The sequence below is a fragment of the Mytilus galloprovincialis genome, chromosome 3 (genome assembly GCF_965363235.1).
Source record: "Mytilus galloprovincialis chromosome 3, xbMytGall1.hap1.1, whole genome shotgun sequence".
Taxonomy (NCBI): domain Eukaryota; kingdom Metazoa; phylum Mollusca; class Bivalvia; order Mytilida; family Mytilidae; genus Mytilus; species Mytilus galloprovincialis.
This window is the reverse complement of record NC_134840.1, coordinates 58,654,093-58,677,276: the sequence shown is the minus strand read 5'-3', so window position 1 is coordinate 58,677,276 and position 23,184 is coordinate 58,654,093. Positions and strand designations below refer to the sequence as shown.

Sequence of the window (23,184 nt, the reverse complement as noted above, 5' to 3'; positions counted from 1 at the left end):
TAGACTCCTGACTGTCAATTGGTCAATTGGTTAGACAACGCTGCCTGTAGATCCCGAGATTGAGGGTTCGAATCCCGCTGGTACCATCCATAGATTTTCACAATAATATCCTTGGAATTCAATAGAAATACTAGTGATCAGGGAATAGAATATACCGGTACGTTCCTGCTGAGATGGGGTCTCATGGACCATAAAATTGATATATTTTTTTGTAGTTTAATTTATACAATTTTATTAAAGAAATCCCCTGATCCCGACAATTACGGTTATAGAACGGAATCGATAGATTTAAAATAGCACTAAAATTTGTTTTTTCGTTGTCGTCCCGAGCTTGATTTTTCATTTAATATTTTAAAAGGTAAGGTGAGCTTCATTTTTAGATAAATATCAGGTTATTGTTAATTTATTTTCTGTCATCAGTCACAATTAGTTAGTTATACTTTCCTTAGCTTAGAAAAACATATGTAAACACCACAACCGTATAAAAATAATTATGTATGGCGGGAGAGTTGCGTAATGTCTCGTGACGGATTTGAATTATCAGCATGTTATTTTTATTTTTCATCAAACATATCACTAACATAAGCGATTGAGATTGAGCAGGTATGATTGGAACAATGTACTTGTGACTTTACACAGTTGTTAATATAAAAATAAGGAGATGAGGTATTACCAATGAGACTGAACTGTACTATCAACCAAATAAATTAGATGTAAGCAAAATAGATCTACAATGTATATGCATAGGTACAGCCTTTAACAATGAGAAAAACCCTTACTGCAAAGTCAGCTATGAAAGGCCCAGGCATGAAAATTTTAAACAATTCAACTGAGAATACTACATGTATTGGCATAATTTATAACAAAATATTTTACAAAAATCAAATATGATAGTCGTCAAACAACAACAACTACTGAACTACAAGCTCCTGACTTGAAACAGGCACATGAAGAATGTGTCACTCAGGGATAAACATGTTTTTGAGCACTTAAACCTCCCACACCTTGAACAATGCACATGGTGGAACATCAGATAAGAACTTTTATGTCCCCGCCATAGCTGATGGGGCATTAATTTTTACCCTACGTCTGTCCATATGTCCCAAAGTTGGTTTTCATTCGACTTTAGTTTGACTCAATGTTATTAAACTTATACTCAATGATTATTCCCACATTACACAGAACAAGACAGTGGCGTAGCTGGGTCATTTTTACGTGTACGCCCGAACCTTGGCGAGGGATATGAGGGGTGCCAACCGCTCAATGTTAAAGCACCTGCTGGTAGTGGGTTTGAAAGGAACAAAGCCCCCAAAAGCTATCGAGAATGAGCAGTCAGGGGACTTACTGAAATAAGTGATTTTTAAATCACTTATTTGAGTAGCAAATTCGAGGTTTTGTCACAAATTGGGATTTTGTAGTTTTTTCAAAATTTTAAACATATAGGTTTAAATAACATCTTTTAATTAGTAAAATTAAAAAATATGAACTTTTTGCTTCTTTTAAGTAGCAAGGTTTATGCCTTTGATGCTATCATTTACCTGAAAATTCTATTTTAGATGTAAAAATGCTATAATAATGGCTTTACATAATGAACTGATACTTTCTTAAAAGATTTTTCACAGCAGTGGGAGTATTTTTCCTGTGAAATTCAAGGTTTCATCTTTCAGATTATGTAATAAAATTCTACTGTTCGCGATAAAAATTTCACTGTTCGGGGGTGTTGAAATTAGTGGGGGTTATTAAAAGAATGATACTTAAAGAAGTGATTTTTGGGAAGGAAATTGAGGTCTGATACTTAAACAAGTGATTTTTATGTCATTATCCTAGATTCAGTACAAGGTCATCACCTGAAATGACCTGGTCATCCTAGACAACACAGATGTTGGTTCTGATAAGTTTAGAAACATAATTAGTCCCTGGATCATTAGTATTCTATATTTAAAGCTACACTAATATTAAATCACTTCTTCTAGTGATTAATTTGTACTACTTAAATAGGTGATTATTAAAGAAAGACAACTCTAACTTCCAACCTTTATGGAAATAATGTTACTTGAATCAGTGATTCAGAAAATCACTTGTTTAAGTAAGTCCCCTGACTGATGAGATACCGTAATGATTTCTGTCAGTAAAAAATCATTGATAGCAACATACTTTTGAATCTAAATGGTTTGTTTGTTTTGGTTAAATTGTGTAATATGTTAACTTATTCATCGTGTTAAACTGGAAGCTAGCCTAATGGACATTGGTTTTAGAGAAAACGTCCAAACCAATATTACTTTTAAATAAGTTTAAAGGGTGCCGTCAGTGAGCATACAATCGACAAAAGCACCTTTTAATGAATACGAAAAAAAAATATTTCGAAGAGGTGCAATATAAAAAAAAATCTGGAACACCTAGGATTTCTTCCCACAAAAAGTGAATCAATTTATCATTCCTTTAAAGGGATTTTTTTAAAAATCTAAGATTTTCTTTTGATATTTTTTTCTTGATCTGGAATATTTCACGACAATCTATGAAGGTTTATAAATTGAGCATGTAAAACAATTAATTGCGTAAAGAAGAGCCCGGCTATCTGTCTATCAGAAAAGAACAGAAAAATGAACGAAAACAAATGCTTTCAAAATTTTAGCTTTAGACATTAGTCATAGAAAAATCTTCTTCTGCATTTTCATAAAATTCGATGAAGGTTGGACAAGTAGTTAATGTTATTGAGAAATAACAAAATGTAAGCCGAAATTGCGACCACTTATTAATTGCAGAAAGAAATACATTTTGTCCTTAAAATGCGGGAAAATTAAAGATATAATTGCATTATTATATTGCTCTGAATACTCTTTTGATCATAAACAGTAAGTTTCTGTCCAACTTTCGTAAAATTTCACGGAGAGTCATTCAAAAGACTTTATCCACATTCGGAACCTAAATATTGACGCCTCTTTGTCTCGCTTTTAGGACATAAATCACAGGCTCGACAAAAATAAAAACAGCATATCGAATCTGAGCAGATAGTGAATTGCTTTAAATATAAGAAAAGTACGTAAAATTCATAGTAGATTCAGACTGTTACAAAAGATTCGAACAAATATATTAAATGATCTATTTGAGTAAATTTAGTCCCTTTTTATTCAAAATTACAATCCATTGAAAAAAGAAGCACAAGGATGATGTGCTTTTGACCAGTTTTTCTTATTCTATGTCGATTATTTGTTTTATTTTTAAAATTCAAGTGTACGCCCGGGTGTTTTGACGTAAACGTAGCTACGCGCATGCAAGAATCAAGATGGGATTTTGGCAACTTCACTTTTACTGTTCTAGCATTAACAAATGGAAAATTGCTGAATTTTTTCGTTTCTATTCTACATGTATAACTTTAGTTGGGGCCTCAGTGGCCAAGTTGTCTAAGAAGTTACTACTGTAATCACTAGCAAATCAAAACTGATGTTGTGAGTTCGAACACTGCTTGTACAGGTGCACTCCACTCCAATCTGAATTCACTAGTCTTCCTCCACCAACAAAAACTGTCCCGAAATAGCGCAAAAGGGGGGCTTGAAAGTGGTTTTAAAAGTAACTTAAAACGCCTAAAACAATCAATCAATCTATCTTTAGTTTTCCTCAACCAAATGTTATGAAACTTATAAACAATGCTTATTAGTTATTACCACACATCACAACTTAGATTAAGTACAAATTTGGGTATTGTCACTTTTACAGTTCTTGAGTTATGTCCCTTTATAATGTTATATGCAAGTGGTGGCATCATCTGTGTCCTATGAACACACTCCCCATTTAATTAGACCAACCTAATTGTATACATTTCTCAACATAGCCAAGAAGTAAACTCTATCGTTTAATTCATTGAATATTATGTGTTATAAAGTGTCAAATATTTATATTCTCAAAGAACTATCTCCATAAAACTATCTCGGGGAATCTTTTTAAAAGCAGCACATTGCAATGACAAAATGTATAAAATTTTGATTCTATAAAAACAATTTCCAGTTCAACTTAAACATATTCATGTTATATATATACATTTGTGTAGCACGCCTTTTACGAATTAACTTATTTAATTCACGAAAAGCGTAGCTTTGAGTGGATTAAATATGTTAATGAGTAAGGCGTGTCTATACATGTATATGATTTGTAACATTAATGGGCTATGACACATATTAAAGGTTAAACCCTAACCTATAAAACTTTTCTGCACTTTTAGATACGTCAATCAAATAGTGACGTGATACTATATCTGATTTCAGAAAATTAATGTCAGTTGGATTTGTTTGTCCGATAAAGGTACGTTTAAAATTCAAAGAATTGTTGCCATTTGATTCATACTCGAAAGTCATTAATTTTTTTCCCCAAAAATTTTCTTGAAAAAGGGTGTGTGGTTGGGAGAGAAAGAAAAAAAAGGGGAGGGTAATGCAAAAATTTATTCTATGATTATTTGCCATCAAAACATAGGGGAAGACTTGTAGTTTCGAAGGGCGTTGTGATAAAAAAGAAACATATCCCTTATACCAATTATGAAGGTAAATCAAAATGTTCTTTCATTCCCCAAAACTGGGAAAAATCGGTTAATTGACTGGGTGCTGAATTCATGTAAGGTCCAGGGACAAATGTTTGAAGCTTGTTCGATACACGAAAATAGAACTTTATGTGGGGGGGGGGGGGGGGGGGTATGTTTTCTATTCTTCTAAAAAGATATATCTGATCACCAATTTTATGAAAAGTTTTTTTTTATTCTGGATAAACAGATGACAAAATAATAAATTCTGAATCCAGATATTCCCCATACCTTATAGCCCCCTTGAAGTTCAAATGGTGCTCCCTAATTACTACCCCAAGGAGGCGGAGCTAGACTGCATTAACAACTTTTGAGATGGAAGTTAATGCACTGGTTTAAGCTCCTCCCATTCTTTGCTTTTCAAACGAGAAGTTCTCTACGGCAGGATTGGAGAGTGAAATAACTAAAAAAATCATTCAGTTAACGCACTCTACTAAAAATAACCGAGTTAACTCACCAGAAGATCAAAGGAAAATTTACCATTCATGTTACAAGTAATTATGAAGAACACATGAACACATCGTAAATATAAAAAGATTTGCTATGAAGACATGCGACATCAGCGACCACACAGTTCTGTCTTAAAATTTGTATAGACATTGTTATAAGAGACCAGCTTGGCTAGTATAGACAGTCCCTGTTAAGTATCAATAAATTTTGTCAATCTATGTTTGCGAGTAGAATTGTAATCAAGGTGCCACTGAGTATACATGTAAGTCCCTCAAAATGAATGGTTGATTAAAATTTACCATATATTGTTTTCAAAATATAAGGCTTTAGTGGATTTTTTCAGATGTTCCACACCATGTTCAATAAATCTTGTACATGTACATGATGTACATGTGTCTATATAGCAAAGTGAAAAGGGATAGTTTTAAATAAATAGGCCATGTATGCACCAGTTATTAATCATCTTTATTCAGATGGAAAACTGGAAAATTAAAGAAGAAAAGAAGAAATATCTGATTTTTTTTTTAAACTAAGTTTTAACGTTTTCATGATTTTAGAGGATTTGAAATAAATTTAAATCATATTTCTTTCCATAGAATTTTAGATCATCATTTTAAGGCAGATAATTTAATATATTTATATATACAAGAAAATGAAAATCATAAAAGGTAACTAATTCTTATAGGACTGCAAAAATTTGTTTGCGTCGTACATGCATAACGCAATCATGTCGTTGTCCGAAGACGCATTTAGTGTCCAGACAATAACTTTACTTTAAGTATATGGATCTCTATAAATTTTTACAAGATGGTTCAATACCACTCTGAGATACCACTAAAGGAAGGTTGGGATTGATTTTGGGGGTTATGGTCCCAACAGTTTTGGATAAAGGGGCCCAATAAGCATTTTTATAGTTTCCAGACAAAAACTTGTGTTTAAGTGTATAAATTATAAATATCTCTGAAATTTTACCAGTTTCCATACCACAAAGGGATGGTTTCTGATTAACTTTTAGGGGGTTCTGGCTCAAACCATTTAGGAATTAGGGGGGGAGAAAAGGGGAGGGGGAACTAGGTTTTTCTGGTTAATGGACAATTAAGACAATTAAAGAAACAGTGTAAGGGAGGTAAGGGAGCTACCATTTGATTTTTATGGGGGGGCTAGGATGAAATTTGAAAAAAATAGGCAGGACAGGAGTTTTGAGTAAAAAAAAAGGCAGGATGAGACACTTGCAAAAAAAAAAAGTCAGGACGACAATTTAGGTAAAAAAAAGTCAGGATAAACTAAAAAAAAAAAGGCAGGACCGAACAGAGTGAAAAATAAAAAGGCAGGACAGAGATTACAGCTAAAAAAAAATGCAGGACAAAATTTTTCATCCTAGCCCCCCCATAAAAATCAAATGGTAGCTCCCTAACTCTAATACATTTGAAATACAATGTTGTGTATGTTTGGATTTACCTCCCTACACTACTTATAACTTGTAAATTATGTATAAAGAATTGTCAGGTTTTGAACTATTTGCCAAAAAAAGGGGGGGTCAATAGGCAACAGCCTTGTGTAATGCACAAAAGCTAAAAAGTGGGGTAAACAGGTTTTTGTAGGGGTGGGTTGGGGAGAGGGTTAATTCTCAACAGAATAGTGTATTGCAAAAAATGGTAGGTTACCCTTTTTTTAGGAAGGGAAAGGGGGGGGGTCAATTCACAACAGCATAGTGAATTGCACAAAAGCAAAAAATATAAAATTTAAATCATATAACCAATTCTAAGTTCCATGACTGCAGTAATACTGTTTCAGAAACCTATTATGTGTCAAAAATTTAGACCTGTATCAAGGGCGAATATGGTGTCCATTTTTGTCCCAACTGTTCAGGGTTGGACCTCTGCGGCTGTATCCAGCTGTTCTTGGCAAAGCAATTTATTTATTGATGAACTGCATGTACCTCAATATTATTCCCAACCCCATTTCAACATTAGTCTTCAGAATTATTCATTTTACACAATTTGCAGTAATTCTCTTTTACCTTCAGAAACAGATCGCACCCTACATTTTATAATTATTAATGAAATTTTTTTTATACAAAAACATTTCAGATTAAAAGACAAGTCAAGTAACCATGAGACCCTACCAGAGAGGCAGAGGGCGTGCTCGTAGTAAGTTTGGCGGCAACAGTTTCAGAGGACGTGGCAGGGCAAAGACTAGAGAATCTCAGAGAGATAGGCCAGGATGGAATACTGATGATATACATGTAGGGTTTAAGGATACACAAGAAATATTTGATAAAAGTCATTTTAGAAATTCCCAACGATCAAAACCATATGAAACGTCAGATGAAACAAGTAGCTATTGTCACAGGAATTTTGAGAAAAATACAGGAAGTCTGGAGCAATGTTATGATAGAGATGATTATAGTTTTGTAGGTAGGGAAAGGCATGCTAGTGATACATTTGAATATTTAGATAGGGATCGTTACAGTAGAGATAATGCTGAATTTGCTGACAAAGAATATGATCGGTTTTATGAGAGAGACAATATAAATGAACGTAGAGACAGAGACATTAACTTTGCTGAAGGTAATAGAGGCAGTTATAGCCAAGACAATGATACTTATGAAAATAGAAGTTATAATAAAGATTTAAGAGACCCATATGATGCCAGGAGTTATGATATGGGAGATAACTTTGAATTTCAGCATCGCAATGATTATGATCGAAGGGATTTACATGATTATCATAACCGAGAAACACTTGACAATGAACGTCAGTTTTATAATGAGGCAAGAGTTCATGATGCTAGAGATAGAAGAAGGAATTTTAAAAGAGCAGGATATGAGAACCTCCATTTCAGTAATCCAAAACAAGAAAGATACAAAGAGAGAAACTGGAATAAAAAATCTGAAGATAAAAATGAGAGAACTGATACTTATAAACCTTTAGAAGAAAGTGTTGTAAGCTCTCAATCAAACCAAAGTAGTTATGATTGGCCAACAAATGAATCTGGTATCAAAATGGCTATAGAATTCTTGAAAAATAAACCTACAGATGTTGACTCTGAAAGTAAAGAAGAAGAGTCAGTTAAAGATCCAGATTTTGCGGAAGAACTGAAAAATTTGCCTGTAATTAAACCAGAGTTGTTAGGAAAAGAGGCAGTTGAAGATTTAATATCCGATTTACTGAATTTACTGCTAAAAAACGGTGGAGAATATACAGTAGCAGGTTTAGAAAAAGAATTTGTAAGTACTGTCAAGCATCGATTTAAAGATGATAAAGTTTTGAAACCTTTTTTACAGAAATACCCAAAAGTGTTTGAATTTGATATGGAAATTGCAAATAATGAAGAGGGTGGATTGAGCACTGAGGGAACTGAATTAGTTCGTGCAAAATCAGATGTGAAACTGTGCCAGGCTCATTCAAATCATCCAAAATCTTGCCAGGGTGACTGTGATGCACTTCATATTTGTAAATTCTATGTTCTGAGTTCTTGTGACATGATGAAATGTAAATTTGGCCACAACTTGAGTGATGATCACAATATAGAGGTACAACAAAAGTTTTACCTTCATAGAGTAGAATTACCAAACTTGTGTCTTTTACTCCAACATGATGCAAACAGATGCAGGGTGACTGTCCCTATCATATGTCATTTCTACAACAGTTTAAAAGGGTGTAGGACTAAAGAGAAAGTAGGAAATCAACAACAGCAGCAAAAATGTCCATTCCTTCATATTTGTCGCAGTTTTGTTGAAGGTCGCTGTAATATATGGTCCTCATGTCGTCGAAATCATAGTTTACTACAGGGAAATGTGTATGAAATCCTTTGCAAATATGGTTTAGATCCAAGAGTTTTAGTTGATGGATTGACCAGAGTTTTAGCATTATTGAAATGGTCATTAAATGATTTTAAAGATGAACTTGTAAAGACTGGAAGAAAGTGCTCGTCAAATCAATTGGGGATGGATGATGAAAAACCTGACCATACGAAAGAAAGGCTGAAAAGAAAGGTACAAGTTGGTGGTGATGATGTTATTTCAGTCAAAATTCAGAAAGTAATGGATACAAGCCTGAGTTCAATATCAAGTGAGACCAACTCACAGGAAACAAGTATAGATGAGAAGAGAAATGTGTGTATGGCAGCAAAAGATTTGATAGAGGATACAGCATTGAAATTAGAAAAGGATGGTGCTACTCCTGCAGGAAAACAATCTTATCCTAAGAAAAATTCAAAATCTTCTGCAGTTTTAAATAATGAGATAACAACCAATAAGGTACAAAGAAAGAATGAGGCCACGACCAATCAGGTATCATTAAAGGGTGAGACTACAACCAATCAGGTACCAGATAATGATGATAATGCAACTAATCAGATTCCATGCTGGTCTATTGCTGACAACAATAAATGGACAGAAATTTCACAGAATACCATCCAAGATTTGGAAACTAGATATCAAAACTTTCTGGCAGCAAAAACAGCAACAGTGCTAGTTGATGGAAAATAGTAAGTCATTTTGTATAAAATATGTTTCAGGGGGGGGGGAGTAATGAAAGTAGTAATAAGCTACATATCAGCAATCTTTTTACATGTACTGATTTAGCAATCTTTTGTGCAGTACATAGTATGATTTTTTTGGCTATAGTTCATCCTTGTGACTGGTCAGTGCAATTCAATATTGCTCAACTCTCTTCCTTATAAGATTATATTTATTTACTATATAAAGAGAAGCAAGAAATTTTCCTATGGTGTAATTTGCCACAGGCACGACAGGACACAAAGCAAACTACAATTAATCAAACGATTCATAAAAGACAGGTCACTAAAATGTTTCAACATTAGCAAGAAATCATCAACTTCAAGAAAAGGTACAATAAGCAATACAGGATACATTCCAAAATAAAAATATTAAACCTAAATTCTGGTTTAAGAATATTAGATGTAAATTTGATTGGCATTTCAATTATCAGATTGCAAAATATGTGAATGACAAAATATCCCCCATCAGCGTCTTTAATTAGTCCTCTATTGAAGAGTATTGGTGGTATCTTCCTTTGGTTGTCTATTTTAAATGTATCTAAACTCAGGTAAAGAAATGATAAACACTTGGTTAAGAGCTTGACATACATAGCAATAGTGTATGAGCATGATAGACACTTTGTTGTTGTTGAAAGTTTTACTGATAACCATTTTTATTATGTTTCAGCTTTACAGTTGATTTTAACAAACTATCAGGCTGCTATTCTGGAAGTGCAGCTATTGTCAAACTAAAAAGAGCAATGTTAGAAGAGCCCAATAAACCATAGTTTATTGAAGAAGAATTTAAAGCAAAATTCTTAAATAATTGAAAGAAGTAAATGAGAAATCCTAGAATAATGTGACATTGGAACAAATGGTAATACCTTCTACAAAGAAAGGATACATGTATACAGGATTTTTATGTTTTGAACCCAAAACAGGAAAGTATTTTTTTAAATGTACTTAATGAATATGAAAGTATATTATAGCATTAAGAAATTACCAGAACAGTATTACAAAACATTGCCAAAGGTATAATATTAGGTTTGAAATATTTCATTTGTTTATCTTGTCATCATCAACATTATCTGCTGTTTGGAATGAATTCTGAATTGAGAAAAGTTTGATTTTGAAGTAAATTTGTGGAGATCAACTTTTTTCTGATCTAACAACAATAATGACCTTCCAAAAAATGCAGGACAGAAAAAGAGCTATTTCAACATTATAATTATAACTAAGAAAAAATATGTTTATGTTATAACAAAAAAACTGTGTGTATATACTTGTTCTCATGCAAAGAACCTGTATGTGAAAAAATATCAACGAATTATATTTAAGATATATATTTTGAAAGGCATCCAATTGCTAGCTGTAGTAAAACAAAAGTGCTGCGAAAAAAGGTCATGATAACCCTAAAGAAGATAATGTGCTTTAGAAGTAGGAATTGAAAATCATGCTTTATTACTAAAAAAATGTGTGCAATGAACATAAATTCATTGGAGAAAACGGCATTTTTCATTGAACTGTTCAGTACAATATCATATAATAGTAAAAATTGTGATGTCCATGTGATTTCAAAAATAAATGCTCTTCAGTGCCTTCCTTTGATCGAAAATATAAAGGGCTCTAACACTGGAGATAAACACTATAACAAGTGTGAAAAAGCTGCCTATTCTGTGGAAAAATGATCAGTGAACATTTGTAAACTGAGAGGAGGAAGGTGAAAGAAAATTTACTGTAATATTAGAAAAATCCAATCGCTGATATTTAGTAACAGTTTCTCAATTTTACAAAGTATACATATTATATACTTGTGTATTTATGTACATTATTTGTAAATAAATTTCTGAAAATAAAAATAATAACTTGATACAACATTATGTAGACTAGCATACAGAAAAATGTATGTCATGGAGGATTCAAAGCACAATCAAATGTATACAAAGATAGAAAACAAAATGAAGGAGTGAAACAAGATTCTTGAACAATTACAATTAAATGTGTCTGCAAGGCAGGTGTTAGATTTTTTAAAGTGATATATGTTCATGATGTTGAAATTGAAAAAAAGGAATGATGCATCAAGTGTAAAATAATGATTTGGTGAAAAAGACATGGAAAGCAAATGCATTGAATATGGTAAAATTGGAACTGAGGACAAGAAGAAGTCTTAAAAGTATTATATTGAATGAAAAACTGATGTGTTCGAAATTTAAAACGCTATGTAAAACAAAAGGAAATAATATAGGAGAGGGAGATAGAAATATGTTACATTGGATATAAAATGTCTGATTGTGTCTTCTTAACTACTGATGCACAGAAATTTGTTAAACATTTTTTTTTGTAAGAAACTATTTTTATACCAGTTTGACACTTTTATCAAAAAGAACAAGTTGACATTTAAGGTCATTTACCAATTTTCTATTTCCTGAGATTTTACTATATTTGAATGTTAAAAGTCATTTTTTTTTTGTGTAATTTTTAACAACTTGAAATCCACCATTATTGATCAATCCTCTGTTGAACAGATGTTTATGTTAATCTAGTATAACTATTACTCTTATATTCATATTAAAATGTTGATCACACTTTGTGTTTTATGTATGTATGTCATTCCAAAAAAAACCTCATCTTTTAAACTGCTTTAATACTGACTGAAAGTCTTCAACGAATATTATAGGAGGGTTATCATGGTTACATGATATGCTAATGACATGTATTTCAATATATAAGAATAATACTACTTTCATTGTTCACAATCAAAAATATCTCCCTAAAATAATAAATACCAACATCAGCATTGCTCATGGCATGTTTGAAGTAAAATAACAAAAAAATATCGAACTCCAAGGAAAAATTCAAAATGGAAAGTCATTTAACAATGACCAAATCAAAAGATCAAACAAATGGAACAGAAAGAATAGTTTTATGTTTCGAAGGTCATACTAGCTGCGGGAGATACATCCTTTTCTGTCAAGTAATATTCTTTATAAACGTACTATTTATGTGAAACAAGTGTTTAAGGCCATGATTACTGGGCTGCTATATCATTATGCACAGTGAACTGTACTGATTCAGTGGTTATTTTAAAATGACAAAAACATGTTGCATGAATAACTATTGAGTCAGCTGGAGACAAACCTGAACGTATCTTGAATATCCCGCAACAGGTGCCCTCTATGGTGTATTCGCAAGCATCATGATTAACGTATTGACATCATTGCAATGAACTTGACAACTTTATGGAATGCATTCATCAGGTTAGGTAGAAACCAAAGCTTGTAAAAGCCTAAACTACGATCTAATAAGGCCAACTTTGTTTGAAGGAAAAAGTAAAATACCGAACTCCGAGGAAAATTAAAAACGACAAGTCCGTAATCAAAAGACAAAATAAAAAGCTCAAAACACATCAAACGAATCGGAATGGATAACAATGTTATATTCCTGACTTGGTACAGGCATTTTTCTTATTTAGAAATTGATGGATTAAACCTGGTTTTATAGCTAGCTAAACCTCTCACTTGTATATCAGTAGCTTTAAATTCCATTTTATTGACAACGATGTGTGAACATAACAAGCAGACATAATAGGTAAAAAAAATTAATTAAAAAAATATGGATACAGCAGTTCACATTGTGTTATAGTCACAATCTTAATCACTATAAAAACAATCAATACTGTTAACAAAGAATCACAGAAAGGCATACAGACAAAGCACATAGCAATCATAGCTGATGAAGTACAATTTTATATAAAAATATTTTACAAGTATCTCCTCGACCATTGGCGTGTTTTCTTCCCCTTTTCAAAAACCTTGACCTTCACATGAAATATGAATAGCTGATACCATTTCAGGTGTGAGCCACATGTTATTCCCTACTCTAGGTACGACTTTCCAGGAAAAAGTCTGGTACCTAATTTGAAACAAGAGAGGCTTATAAATAAGATCGTGCACACGCATAATTTATTAGAAAATTTAGGGCTCGCCTTGAGAATATTAGAGCCCTGTAGTTTTCTTTTTGTTTGTAAACATTGTAAATGGAAACTCCATAAATATTGGTACGTATTGTGTGCGCACTTCCAAACTTGAACACGTGGAAAACTAAGACTAGGCGATATTTATAAAACTAGAAGGTTCAGAAAAAACTTTGGTGCAATCCATTAAAATCATCTCTACAATTACAACATAAGGCTAAAAACAAGAAGACTGATTAAAACTGTCTTCTCCATTGCTATAATCTAGGAGAGCTACCAGCAGTCAAATATTTACTAACAAAACTTCAAAACATGTTGAAAGGTTACAACTGATATTTAACAGAGCTTAATATATGGATTATTGTAGAGAAAACTCAGAATCTCACCAACATCGTCTAGGGTCGATTAGGAACTTGTCAAAATACTTATCGAAGGTACCAGGATTATAATTATACCCCCCGCTTTGAAAAAAAGGGGGGTATACTGTTTTACCTCTGTCTGTCCTTCCGTCAGTCTGTCAGTCAGTCCGTCCGTCCCATGAATATTTTTCGTCACATTTTTCTCAGGAACTACACTACCAGGATTTCTGAAATTTGGTTTCAGGCTTGATATAAGTCAGCTATACTGTGTGATGCGTTTTCAGATTCATCACTCGACAACTTCCTGTTTACCGAACACTTGTATCATTTTTACACCTGATAGCCAAGTCGAAATTTTTTCGTCGCATTTTTCTCAGGAACTGCACTACCAGGATTTCTGATATTTGGTTTCAGACTTGATATAAGTCAGCTATACCGTGTGATGCGTTTTCAGATTCATCACTCGACAACTTCCTGTTTACCGAACACATTTGGACGGGGGTATCATCAGTGAGCAGAAGCTCAGTTTCACTTGTTTAGTACGCAAGACGCGAGTTTCGTCTACATAAAGCTCATCAGTGACGTTCATATCAAAATATTTATAAAGCCAAACAAATACAAAGTTGAAGAGCATTGATATTGATATTCATGTCAACACCGAAGTGTTTGCTACTGAGCTGGTGATACCCTCGGGAACGAAACGTCCACCAGCAGTGGCATAGACCCAGTGGTTAAAATAGTTATCAAAGGTACCAGGATTATAATTTAGTACGCCAGACGCGAGTTTAGTCTACATAAGAATAATCAGTGACGCTCATATCAAAATATTTATAAAGCCAAACAAGTATAAAATTGAAGAGCATTGAGGATCCAAAATTCCAAAAAGTTGTGCCAAATGCGGTCAAAAACTTTCGGTTGTAGCAGAATATTCGATATGTTGAAGCCTTATGGATAATTACCCGGCAGATATTTACAGATTCATATGAAGACAATATATTCGACAAAAGAGATCTCTTGTATAAAGATACCACCCATGGTATACTGATTAAATAAAGGCAACAGTAGTATACCGCTGTTCGAAAGTCGTAAATCGATTGAGAGAAAACAAATTAGTGTTACAAACTTAAAATGAGGGAAACACATCAACTATAATTAAGAGGCAAACCTGGAAAACAGCAGAAACACTGAAGTGAAACAAAAAACCAAACGAAACTGCAACACCAACAGAAACGAACTATAAGATAACAACTCCCATTTTCCTGACTTGGTACAGAACATTTAAAAAAAAGGTGAGTTTAACCTGGTTTTGCGGCTAGCCAAACCTCCACTTTTATGACAATGTTAAATATAACACTAAAATGACAACATTACATGTTAGGACTACAGTACAAATATTAAATGCAACAACATTCTTGATAGAGAAATACACACTACGACAGAACATACCGACATGGTAATGGTTATCCAATTAAGGTACCAGGCTTAAATTGATGGATAGTGAAATAGCAACAGGACATTATATTCTCGAGGCAGATGCGTTCCTCAAACTTGAATGAACAATTCTTTCTCTCGTCTCCTTTGTTGTGTATTTTATGATTGCATGTGTGCTTTTTTTATATACCCAAAGGTATCTTTTAAGGGGCGGAGGTTATTTTGTCTGTTCATTAGTAAACCCGCCTGTTCGCATGTCCTGACACTTTTGTATCTGCAACTACTCTGAACCATCAACGTTTTTTGAAAACCATAAAGAACCTTACTAACCTGAACAATTTTACATTTTTTCGATCTTCTATTTCACTTCTTCATGTTAATGATTTTGAGGTTTGACTTCGAAAGGATTAGACGATCTTTACAGCATATCTGCACACTATATAGTTCAAATGTGTATCAAATTTTCCTCCTACACATCATAATTAATGGCGCTTTCTAGGAATCTGATCCTTATAACGCCATTGTGTACCTATTTTATATTTTGGTCTGTTTGTTTTTTCTTTCCATATCATTATGGAATTGCCATTTCTTTATCCAGGTACGCATCTTTATCCACAACTCATCCTAAACCATATCACTTATTGAAACCTCAGTTGTATGTGGCAAAATATTTGGGAGTTTTGGTCCTCTATGCTCTTCACCTTTGTACTTTATTTGGCCTTTTTAACTTTCTTTGGATTTGAGCGGTATACTGATAAGTCTTTTGAAGACGTAACGCGCGTCTGGCGTAAATACAAAATTTAATCCTGGTTACTTTACTATGATGAGTTTATTTACATGTATTGATATATAATTATTGAGGAAAAAGCCTTGGTTATTCAGTTTTGGTTATCTCACGAGGTATATTACCATGATCGATGCGAATAAGTATAAACTGAAATTTCAAAACGTTTTACTATAAAAAAAAATTAAATGAATAGCAAATTGACCGTTTTTAAGTATGTAGCTTTTTATGGTTCCCCAGATTGTGTTTTTTTTTAATTTAAATCTCCCAAAGTGATTTGAATCCCTCCACTGCAAAATATCATCAAAAAAGGGCGGATGTGCAGTATTCCTGTTATTTCCAGCTGGAAAACAAATGAAATAATATATTTAGTTTTAAAAGATGCTTTATTTGTAATTATATGTTCTGTTTTACAGTGTAAGTATTATATATTCTTTTTATATATATATATATAAAAGTTATGACACTTGTTGTTTATTGTTCTTGCAATGGAATATTTTAATTAAAGGATGCAGATGACAAAAAAAAACATTCTTAATCCAGGCTACCCCCATAAATATTTAAAAAAATATTATTTTGATTGAAAGCGTTGAAAAAATAAAAAATTACTCGGACCAAGGATTTGTATATTACTATACAAATCCTTGTTCGGACAAAAAAAATCCCCCCACCCCCTTTCGAAGTTGAATAATTGCTCCCTAACTGTAACAGCCAATAGAAAAACTGATTTGTTTATGAATTAGTTTGCATAAACGCATTTAAGATTAGTTTTATGCTCAACTATTATAAGGTACAGCTCTCCTCCTTTTCACATCAGAGAACAATGATTATCATTTGTTATATTATCGCTCTACATTATAGTGTTGTTTTAACTTTTTACCAAAATGTTGCCTCGTATAATTGATATTAATAGCTTCCTTATATATTGAAAGCGTGCCAAACATTGAAAATTTCTATTCATTTTTTGGCACTAATTACTATCGATGTATATATACCCTATCAACAAGCAAGTAATAATCCAGATAAATGAATACTATATATAGGTAAAGATATCGAACGATCAGATTTTTAGAAAATTTGTTTTTCTGTTTTTCAAGTATTTGGACTTTAAATGGGCTTGGTACGCACCCAAGTAATTATATACATACATATCAAGTATATCCACTAACAAACGTTCAGATCTTCAAACCAGAAAATTTCTGTGTTATCATTTTCAGAAATCAATAGCTGTATTTTACATATTTTTTACAAATGGATTAGATAAAGGAAAATGTAAATTTTATTCTAAAAAATTGGTGTATGTATTTCAAATGTTTGCTATCCGATGAACATCTTTTTTTCTGAAATAGGAATTTAAACCATTTGCGGTATTATGATATGCATTTTTACGTTATTGGTTACATTCCTTATACAGATGATGTCTTGGACATGTTAGCGTTCTGATTATTTTTTTTATCTAGGAGTGTATGAAAGGTCGATTTAACTTAACTTAAAACATCACCGTCAGTCAGACTATTTTAATAAAATTATTTTTGATGTTTTCTTCAGGCATTAGGTAGATTCTCTGCATCAATGTGTAATTATTGTTCACGACAATAGCTCTTTTATGTGACTTTTTTTAGAACACCAAAAGAATAGACGATCTGTTTCTCGGACAACACAATTGTTATTTTGGAAGAAAAAAAATAACTACAGTATTGAAAGTGAAAGTAGGTTTGTATGACTTTGGGGAAACACATTTCCATTTAAACAAATGACGTAATATGTATTCGGATTGTGAAATTTGATCCAAGTTCATTTCTAAAGAGCGACAAGGAAATATTGTGAATATAGTAGTTAGAGGGAAAATCTAGTTAATTTGGATAAGCAGATAGTTATTTCAATGTAAAATCTATTGGAAAGTAAGTTCATTTATATTTTATCATTGTCGGCTACATGATAGAGTAGTACGCCGTTGAATTCCTAGATCTCAGGCGGCGATCATTTGATATTCTTGGTAAGAAGAGGGATTCAGGGGGCTTTTTTTCTGACGGAATAATCATTTTCAGCCTTGCGAATCTCAATTATGTTTATGCCCGCGAACATTTATTTTCACTTTTGTAAACATTAATTTGTTCGTATTTTGGTTAAAATAGATATTTTCATTCTGTTCTTGCCAGACTAGAATATAAAGTTATTTCCAAAAATCCTGGTATCAGGTTTTGTATGTTCGACACAGTTATCTATGGAAAAGCAACAAAAAGTAATTTATTTCAGCCTTAAAATGCTTTTTATATTTTAAATTCCCGATCGTATGAACTTTGTGCTTTATTAACCACCACCTTCACGATCCAACAGTTAACTTACATTGGACGATCTGGCAATACTCTGGTTTGATAAATATATACAAAGCTTTTGCTTGGATCTAACGTATGATACAATCAGCGTCCTGCAGGCCACTCCAAATTGATTCCTAGCTCTCCGGATTCGGTCGCTCCAAAATTTTGGAAACTTAAGTAAATGAAAGCCATTCCCTTGAATACTTTCTGAATGTTTTCTTTCGAAGCAAGCTAACCAAACATATATTAACTTTACTTACACACTCCAGGCATTTTGCTGTAAGTTCTCAAATTTCAAAATGAATATGTCCCAATCAAGTCCTAAAATGACTATGGATTTGAGAGTGCATGTAGATGCAGATTTATGTTCCGCAGTCCATTTTTCAGATTATTTGTCCACTATCATGAGTTTGCTGAGGAAAACCTGATTAAGTTAAAACTTGACAAACTTGTTGTCTATATCGTGCTATTTACTGAATTGTATAAGGTCGTGAATGAATAACACGTTTTATTAGGATTAAACAAGGAAAATTCATTATGATGTATTTAGAAAGAAAACTAAATGACATTATTTTAAAAAGATGAGAATGCTTTTACAAGTTTTTTTTAAAGAAATTAAAAAGTAAGATAGGTTCATCATCATTTGAGTTGTTTAATAGCAAAGTAAATCAATTAGCTATACAATCCTTAATGAAAATGAATTATCTGAGTTTCTCTCCCTTATATTTCAATTCTAAACATTTTCTAGAAATTCATAAAAACTGTAGGCCCTATTTGTGAAAAAAAACAAGTGTTATCATGAAATAGAATCACTTAATTTCTTCGTTTACATAAATAGTCTAACAAATTTAATATCGGTAAATCAAAATTTGTCAAATTCATTAATAGTCTTGACCGATCATGTGCTGTTTGTGCGATTTAAGATGGTGAACGTTTTTAAACCTCTTTTAAGTGTCTATATGGTGTCTTCCTCCATAATGATAAAAAAAAATCTTTGATTTTGAAAAAGCAGATAATAGTTGGTCTAGAACTTTAAAAAATGTGTAAGTGTCGAGAGCAGTTAGTAATTCATGTGTTAAACTTTTTGTATTAATGTAGCAAAGTTTGTGATTTATCATATTTACGGTAACCGTTGTATTTAACAAAAAAGGTGACTTTTGTGTTTGATTAACTTTTTTTCAACTTTGCCATATTAGAGGAAGTAATTCAGATATAAGGAAGATAACTCAAATAAAGCAAGTTTTATAATAGAATATGTTGAATTTACCTATTTTATTGTATCGCTAGAAAACGAGTCCGGTGACCCCATTTTTTCTTATCTGAATGCATATTATTAGAGCTATCTTTTATTTTAAAAATTTTATTGTGAAGTTTTATTTTTATCACAGATTGTCCATTCATAATCTATACAAAATATGATAATTTTGAACAACCCGTATCACGAAAAAAGCCCGTGACCGATACTTTTATAATAATTTTTTGGGGAAAAAGCATGATATAAACTACATCTTGATAAATTATTAAAAAATACTATGGATTTTAAGTTAGTCTAAGACCCCTATCTACTTTAAATATAAAGTTTCTTTCGAATGATGTATAAGAAATGACAATTTATCATATTAATTTTGTTGGAATATTTAAGCTACACAAGAAATTGCTGCAAAGGTCATAAGAAGGTCTACATTGAGACATTCATAGGATATTGGGGAAAAAATATTGAAGGTAGAGGAAATTGGAAAAAAGTTTCGGATCAATCATGAACCACCAAACACACAGAAGATCAATGAAATTCAATGGAAAAAACGGTAAATATAATAAGCCTCACAATTTCCATGATGATACAAGAGATTTCGAATTAAAAGAAGAAGGACGTTCTCGTGTTCATAATGATTTCGAACACTTTGGACAAACACGGCCGGATCGCAGGAACACGTCGATGCATTATAACAGAGGTCGGCTAGGAATGGAACCAAGACTTATTGATCGTAATAGAAGGGAAAATACTGGACGTCGTAGCCCCCTGTTTAATAATGGAAATGACAGGGGTTACAGCAGAAATGTTTCCTATGACGAAAATAGAGAACGAGATAGCCATAAGAGGAGAAATGAACAGAATGCAAGACACAGTTTGCTTGAAATAAAAGAAGATTTTCAAGAGCAGAGAGAATATAGGAATACACGTTCTCCTGACTTCGAAAACAGGGGTAGACAAAATGCCGAGGGATCGTCACATTATTTTAATAAACATTTGAACACTAAAAGAGCAAAAACCGGAACAAATTTTGAAAGGGGCAATTCTAATGCTTTTCTTAGTGAAAGATGTCAAGAGGAAAATTGGGACACAGAAGGTAATTATGATTCATATTTGAGCCATCAGATGTTACCAGGTAGATACGGAGATAATCAATTAGAGTGTGAATTATCACCAGTGTCATCTGAACCCATTGAAGAATATTCCGTTGAAGATAAAGTTTCTATTTTACTTAATATCATTTTAGAAAATGGAGGAGAAATTGAAATTGAGGAGCTTCAAAACCATTGGATTGAAATTGGGCAAAGTACAGATGAAGACAATGGAGATTTGAAAACTTTCTTAGAGCATTATCCAAAGGTCTTTGAATTTGCTACTGAAACTGTTGAAGAGGCAGAAGAGGGAGAATCACCCGAGGAAACTGGAAACGTTCGTGCCAAAACAGAGGCCACATTATGCCAAGCTCACGCAAATGTTCCAAATTCATGCAAAGGAGGATGCGATGCTCTTCATATTTGTAAATTTTATATTCTTAGCTCCTGTGGAATGACTAACTGTAAATTTATTCATGACTTTGAAAATGAGCACAATAGAAAAGCAAAATGTAAGTATTTTCTTCATCGAGTTAAGTTACAAAATATATGCCGATTACTTCAGCATGATGCTAACAGATGTAGAGTAACAGTCCCTGTTATCTGTCGATACTATAATACTAATGGATGCAGGAGTGGCGACAGTGGTAGGATGCAACAGTCGCCGCGGAAATGTCCATATTTGCATCTGTGCAGCAAATACGTTGATGGACAGTGTTACGCTGGTGGTTTGTGTCGTCAAAACCACAGTTTACTAGAAGGACCTGTGCTTGAAATACTGATCAAGTATAATCTGGATCCGAGAGAATGGAACCAAGGCAAGACAAGAATAATGTCTTTATTACGTTGGTCTTCAAATGATTTTAAAGAGAATAAAAAGAATTGGTCAATTTCATATAAAGTCAAAAAAAGTTACAATGACCTATCTAAAGAAAAAATTACGAGAAAAAGAAAGTTGTTCGGCGAGGAAAAAACTGTCAACTTAGCAGTCAAAATGCCGAAAATTTCAGATGCGAGATCCTTTTCAAGTCAAGATGTAAATAAAAGTTGTTCCTGGTCTATTTCTGATGGTAATTCAAATGAAGACATACCAGAAGATATCGTCAAATATCTTGAAGATAAGCACCGAAAATACTTGCTTGCAAAGACGACAACAGTCAACCTTAAAGGGAAAAGGTATGTCAAACAGATATTTTGATTATATTATTGAATGTTATTTAGGGACATCTTGATTGATATTTCTATTTAATATCTGTAAAAAGTGTTGTTTAGAAGCTTTAGACGGTATAACTTTTTTTTTGTGATATGTATCAATCTGATAAGTTACTGATTTTTATAAGTTTGTATGTTATTCTGTTACACAATATAGTTTGTTAATTCTACGTCATTTGGTCTCTAGTGGAGAGTTGGTAAACATACCATGTCTTCTTATTTTCGTATTGTAACCTGGGCAATATTTTTATAACTTAGTTCTTCCGCTTACATATACAGTATCAATGCTTTAAAACAAGAAAAAACTATTTACTAGTTAGGTTTACCGTGAATGAATATTCCAAACAACTAGTTTTTATGTATAGTGATAATCATGGACTGTTGTCTGTTTGTCGTACATTTGGTTTCTTTCCAGGGTCTTAGAAGTTGCCCCATAGTCAAGTGTGTTATATTTACACAATGTAACGAATTAAACTATGCAAATCGAAATCGGTTTTGCGGATTTGAATTCATTTTTCAAACATTTGTTTAAGCAGTTATGAACCTTTATTACCTAATTAAGTAGTTGTGCATTAAAGATGCGCTCTTTAAAGAATGTTCATTGTCTATGGGCTTCAACTTTTTTTTCACCTTTTCAGTTTAATGGTTGATTTTGAGACACTAAAAGGCCGGTTTGATGGAAGCACGTCAGAGGTGAAAATACACAGAAATATTTTGAACAAGAAGCATTCGGACGAAAAAAAAGATACATCGTCAGACCAGTTAGAAACAACTACATCAGAAGATGGGTACTCATCAACCAGTTCCGACGTATCCGTATGGGGTGGCCCATTTGAAAAGGTCAAAGATGCTGAGTTCATAAAGATTTGAAAATGGTTGAAAATTGTCATTTTCAGTAGTGTATGTGTACATATGATTGTGAAGAAATGTTTCACTTTTACATTGAAAATGTGCATTGTCAATGTATATCTTTTTTAATGTTATTGCAAACACATTTTGTCATTGACCATTGTTTACTTGATCAAATATGAAAATTCCTTTCATCCAACGAAAATTTTATTATTTTTGTTTATAGATTTTCGGCTGTTGTCGGCTGTTGTCTGGTTGTTGTCGCTTTGACACATTCCCCATTTCCTTTCTCAATATTTAAGAGAAGTTTAATTTTACAACATTGATAAACCAACGACTTTGAAAAGTGTTAAGAAAGTTTAATTATGTTTCGCTTCACTTGTCGGATAATGTTG

At 32.7% G+C, this 23,184-nt stretch overlaps 1 protein-coding gene across 2 annotated transcripts; it reads left to right on the top strand.

Moving 5' to 3' along the window:
- The first annotated feature begins 301 nt into the window (after positions 1–301).
- On the top strand, positions 302–12,106 carry LOC143068453 (uncharacterized). 2 transcript variants are annotated; one of them, XM_076242545.1, is made up of 3 exons: positions 302–358; positions 7,108–9,508; positions 10,209–12,106. In XM_076242545.1, exons 2-3 carry the CDS (start codon positions 7,131–7,133, stop codon positions 10,306–10,308), a joined length of 2,478 nt encoding a protein of 825 aa, XP_076098660.1. In that variant the 5' UTR covers positions 302–358; positions 7,108–7,130; the 3' UTR covers positions 10,309–12,106. The 2 variants fall into 2 exon arrangements, with proteins under 2 accessions (XP_076098660.1, XP_076098661.1); XM_076242546.1 differs by lacking the exon at positions 302–358 and adding an exon at positions 521–603.
- The last annotated feature ends 11,078 nt before the right edge of the window (positions 12,107–23,184 follow it).

Excerpts from the sequence above, each read along its gene's own strand:
- LOC143068453 (XM_076242545.1), top strand. The coding sequence starts at position 7,131 with ATGAGACCCTACCAGAGAGGCAGAGGGCGTGCTCGTAGTAAGTTTGGC. Across the intron at positions 9,509-10,208 it reads GTGCTAGTTGATGGAAAATA|CTTTACAGTTGATTTTAACA; the intron begins GTAAGTCATTTT and ends ATTATGTTTCAG.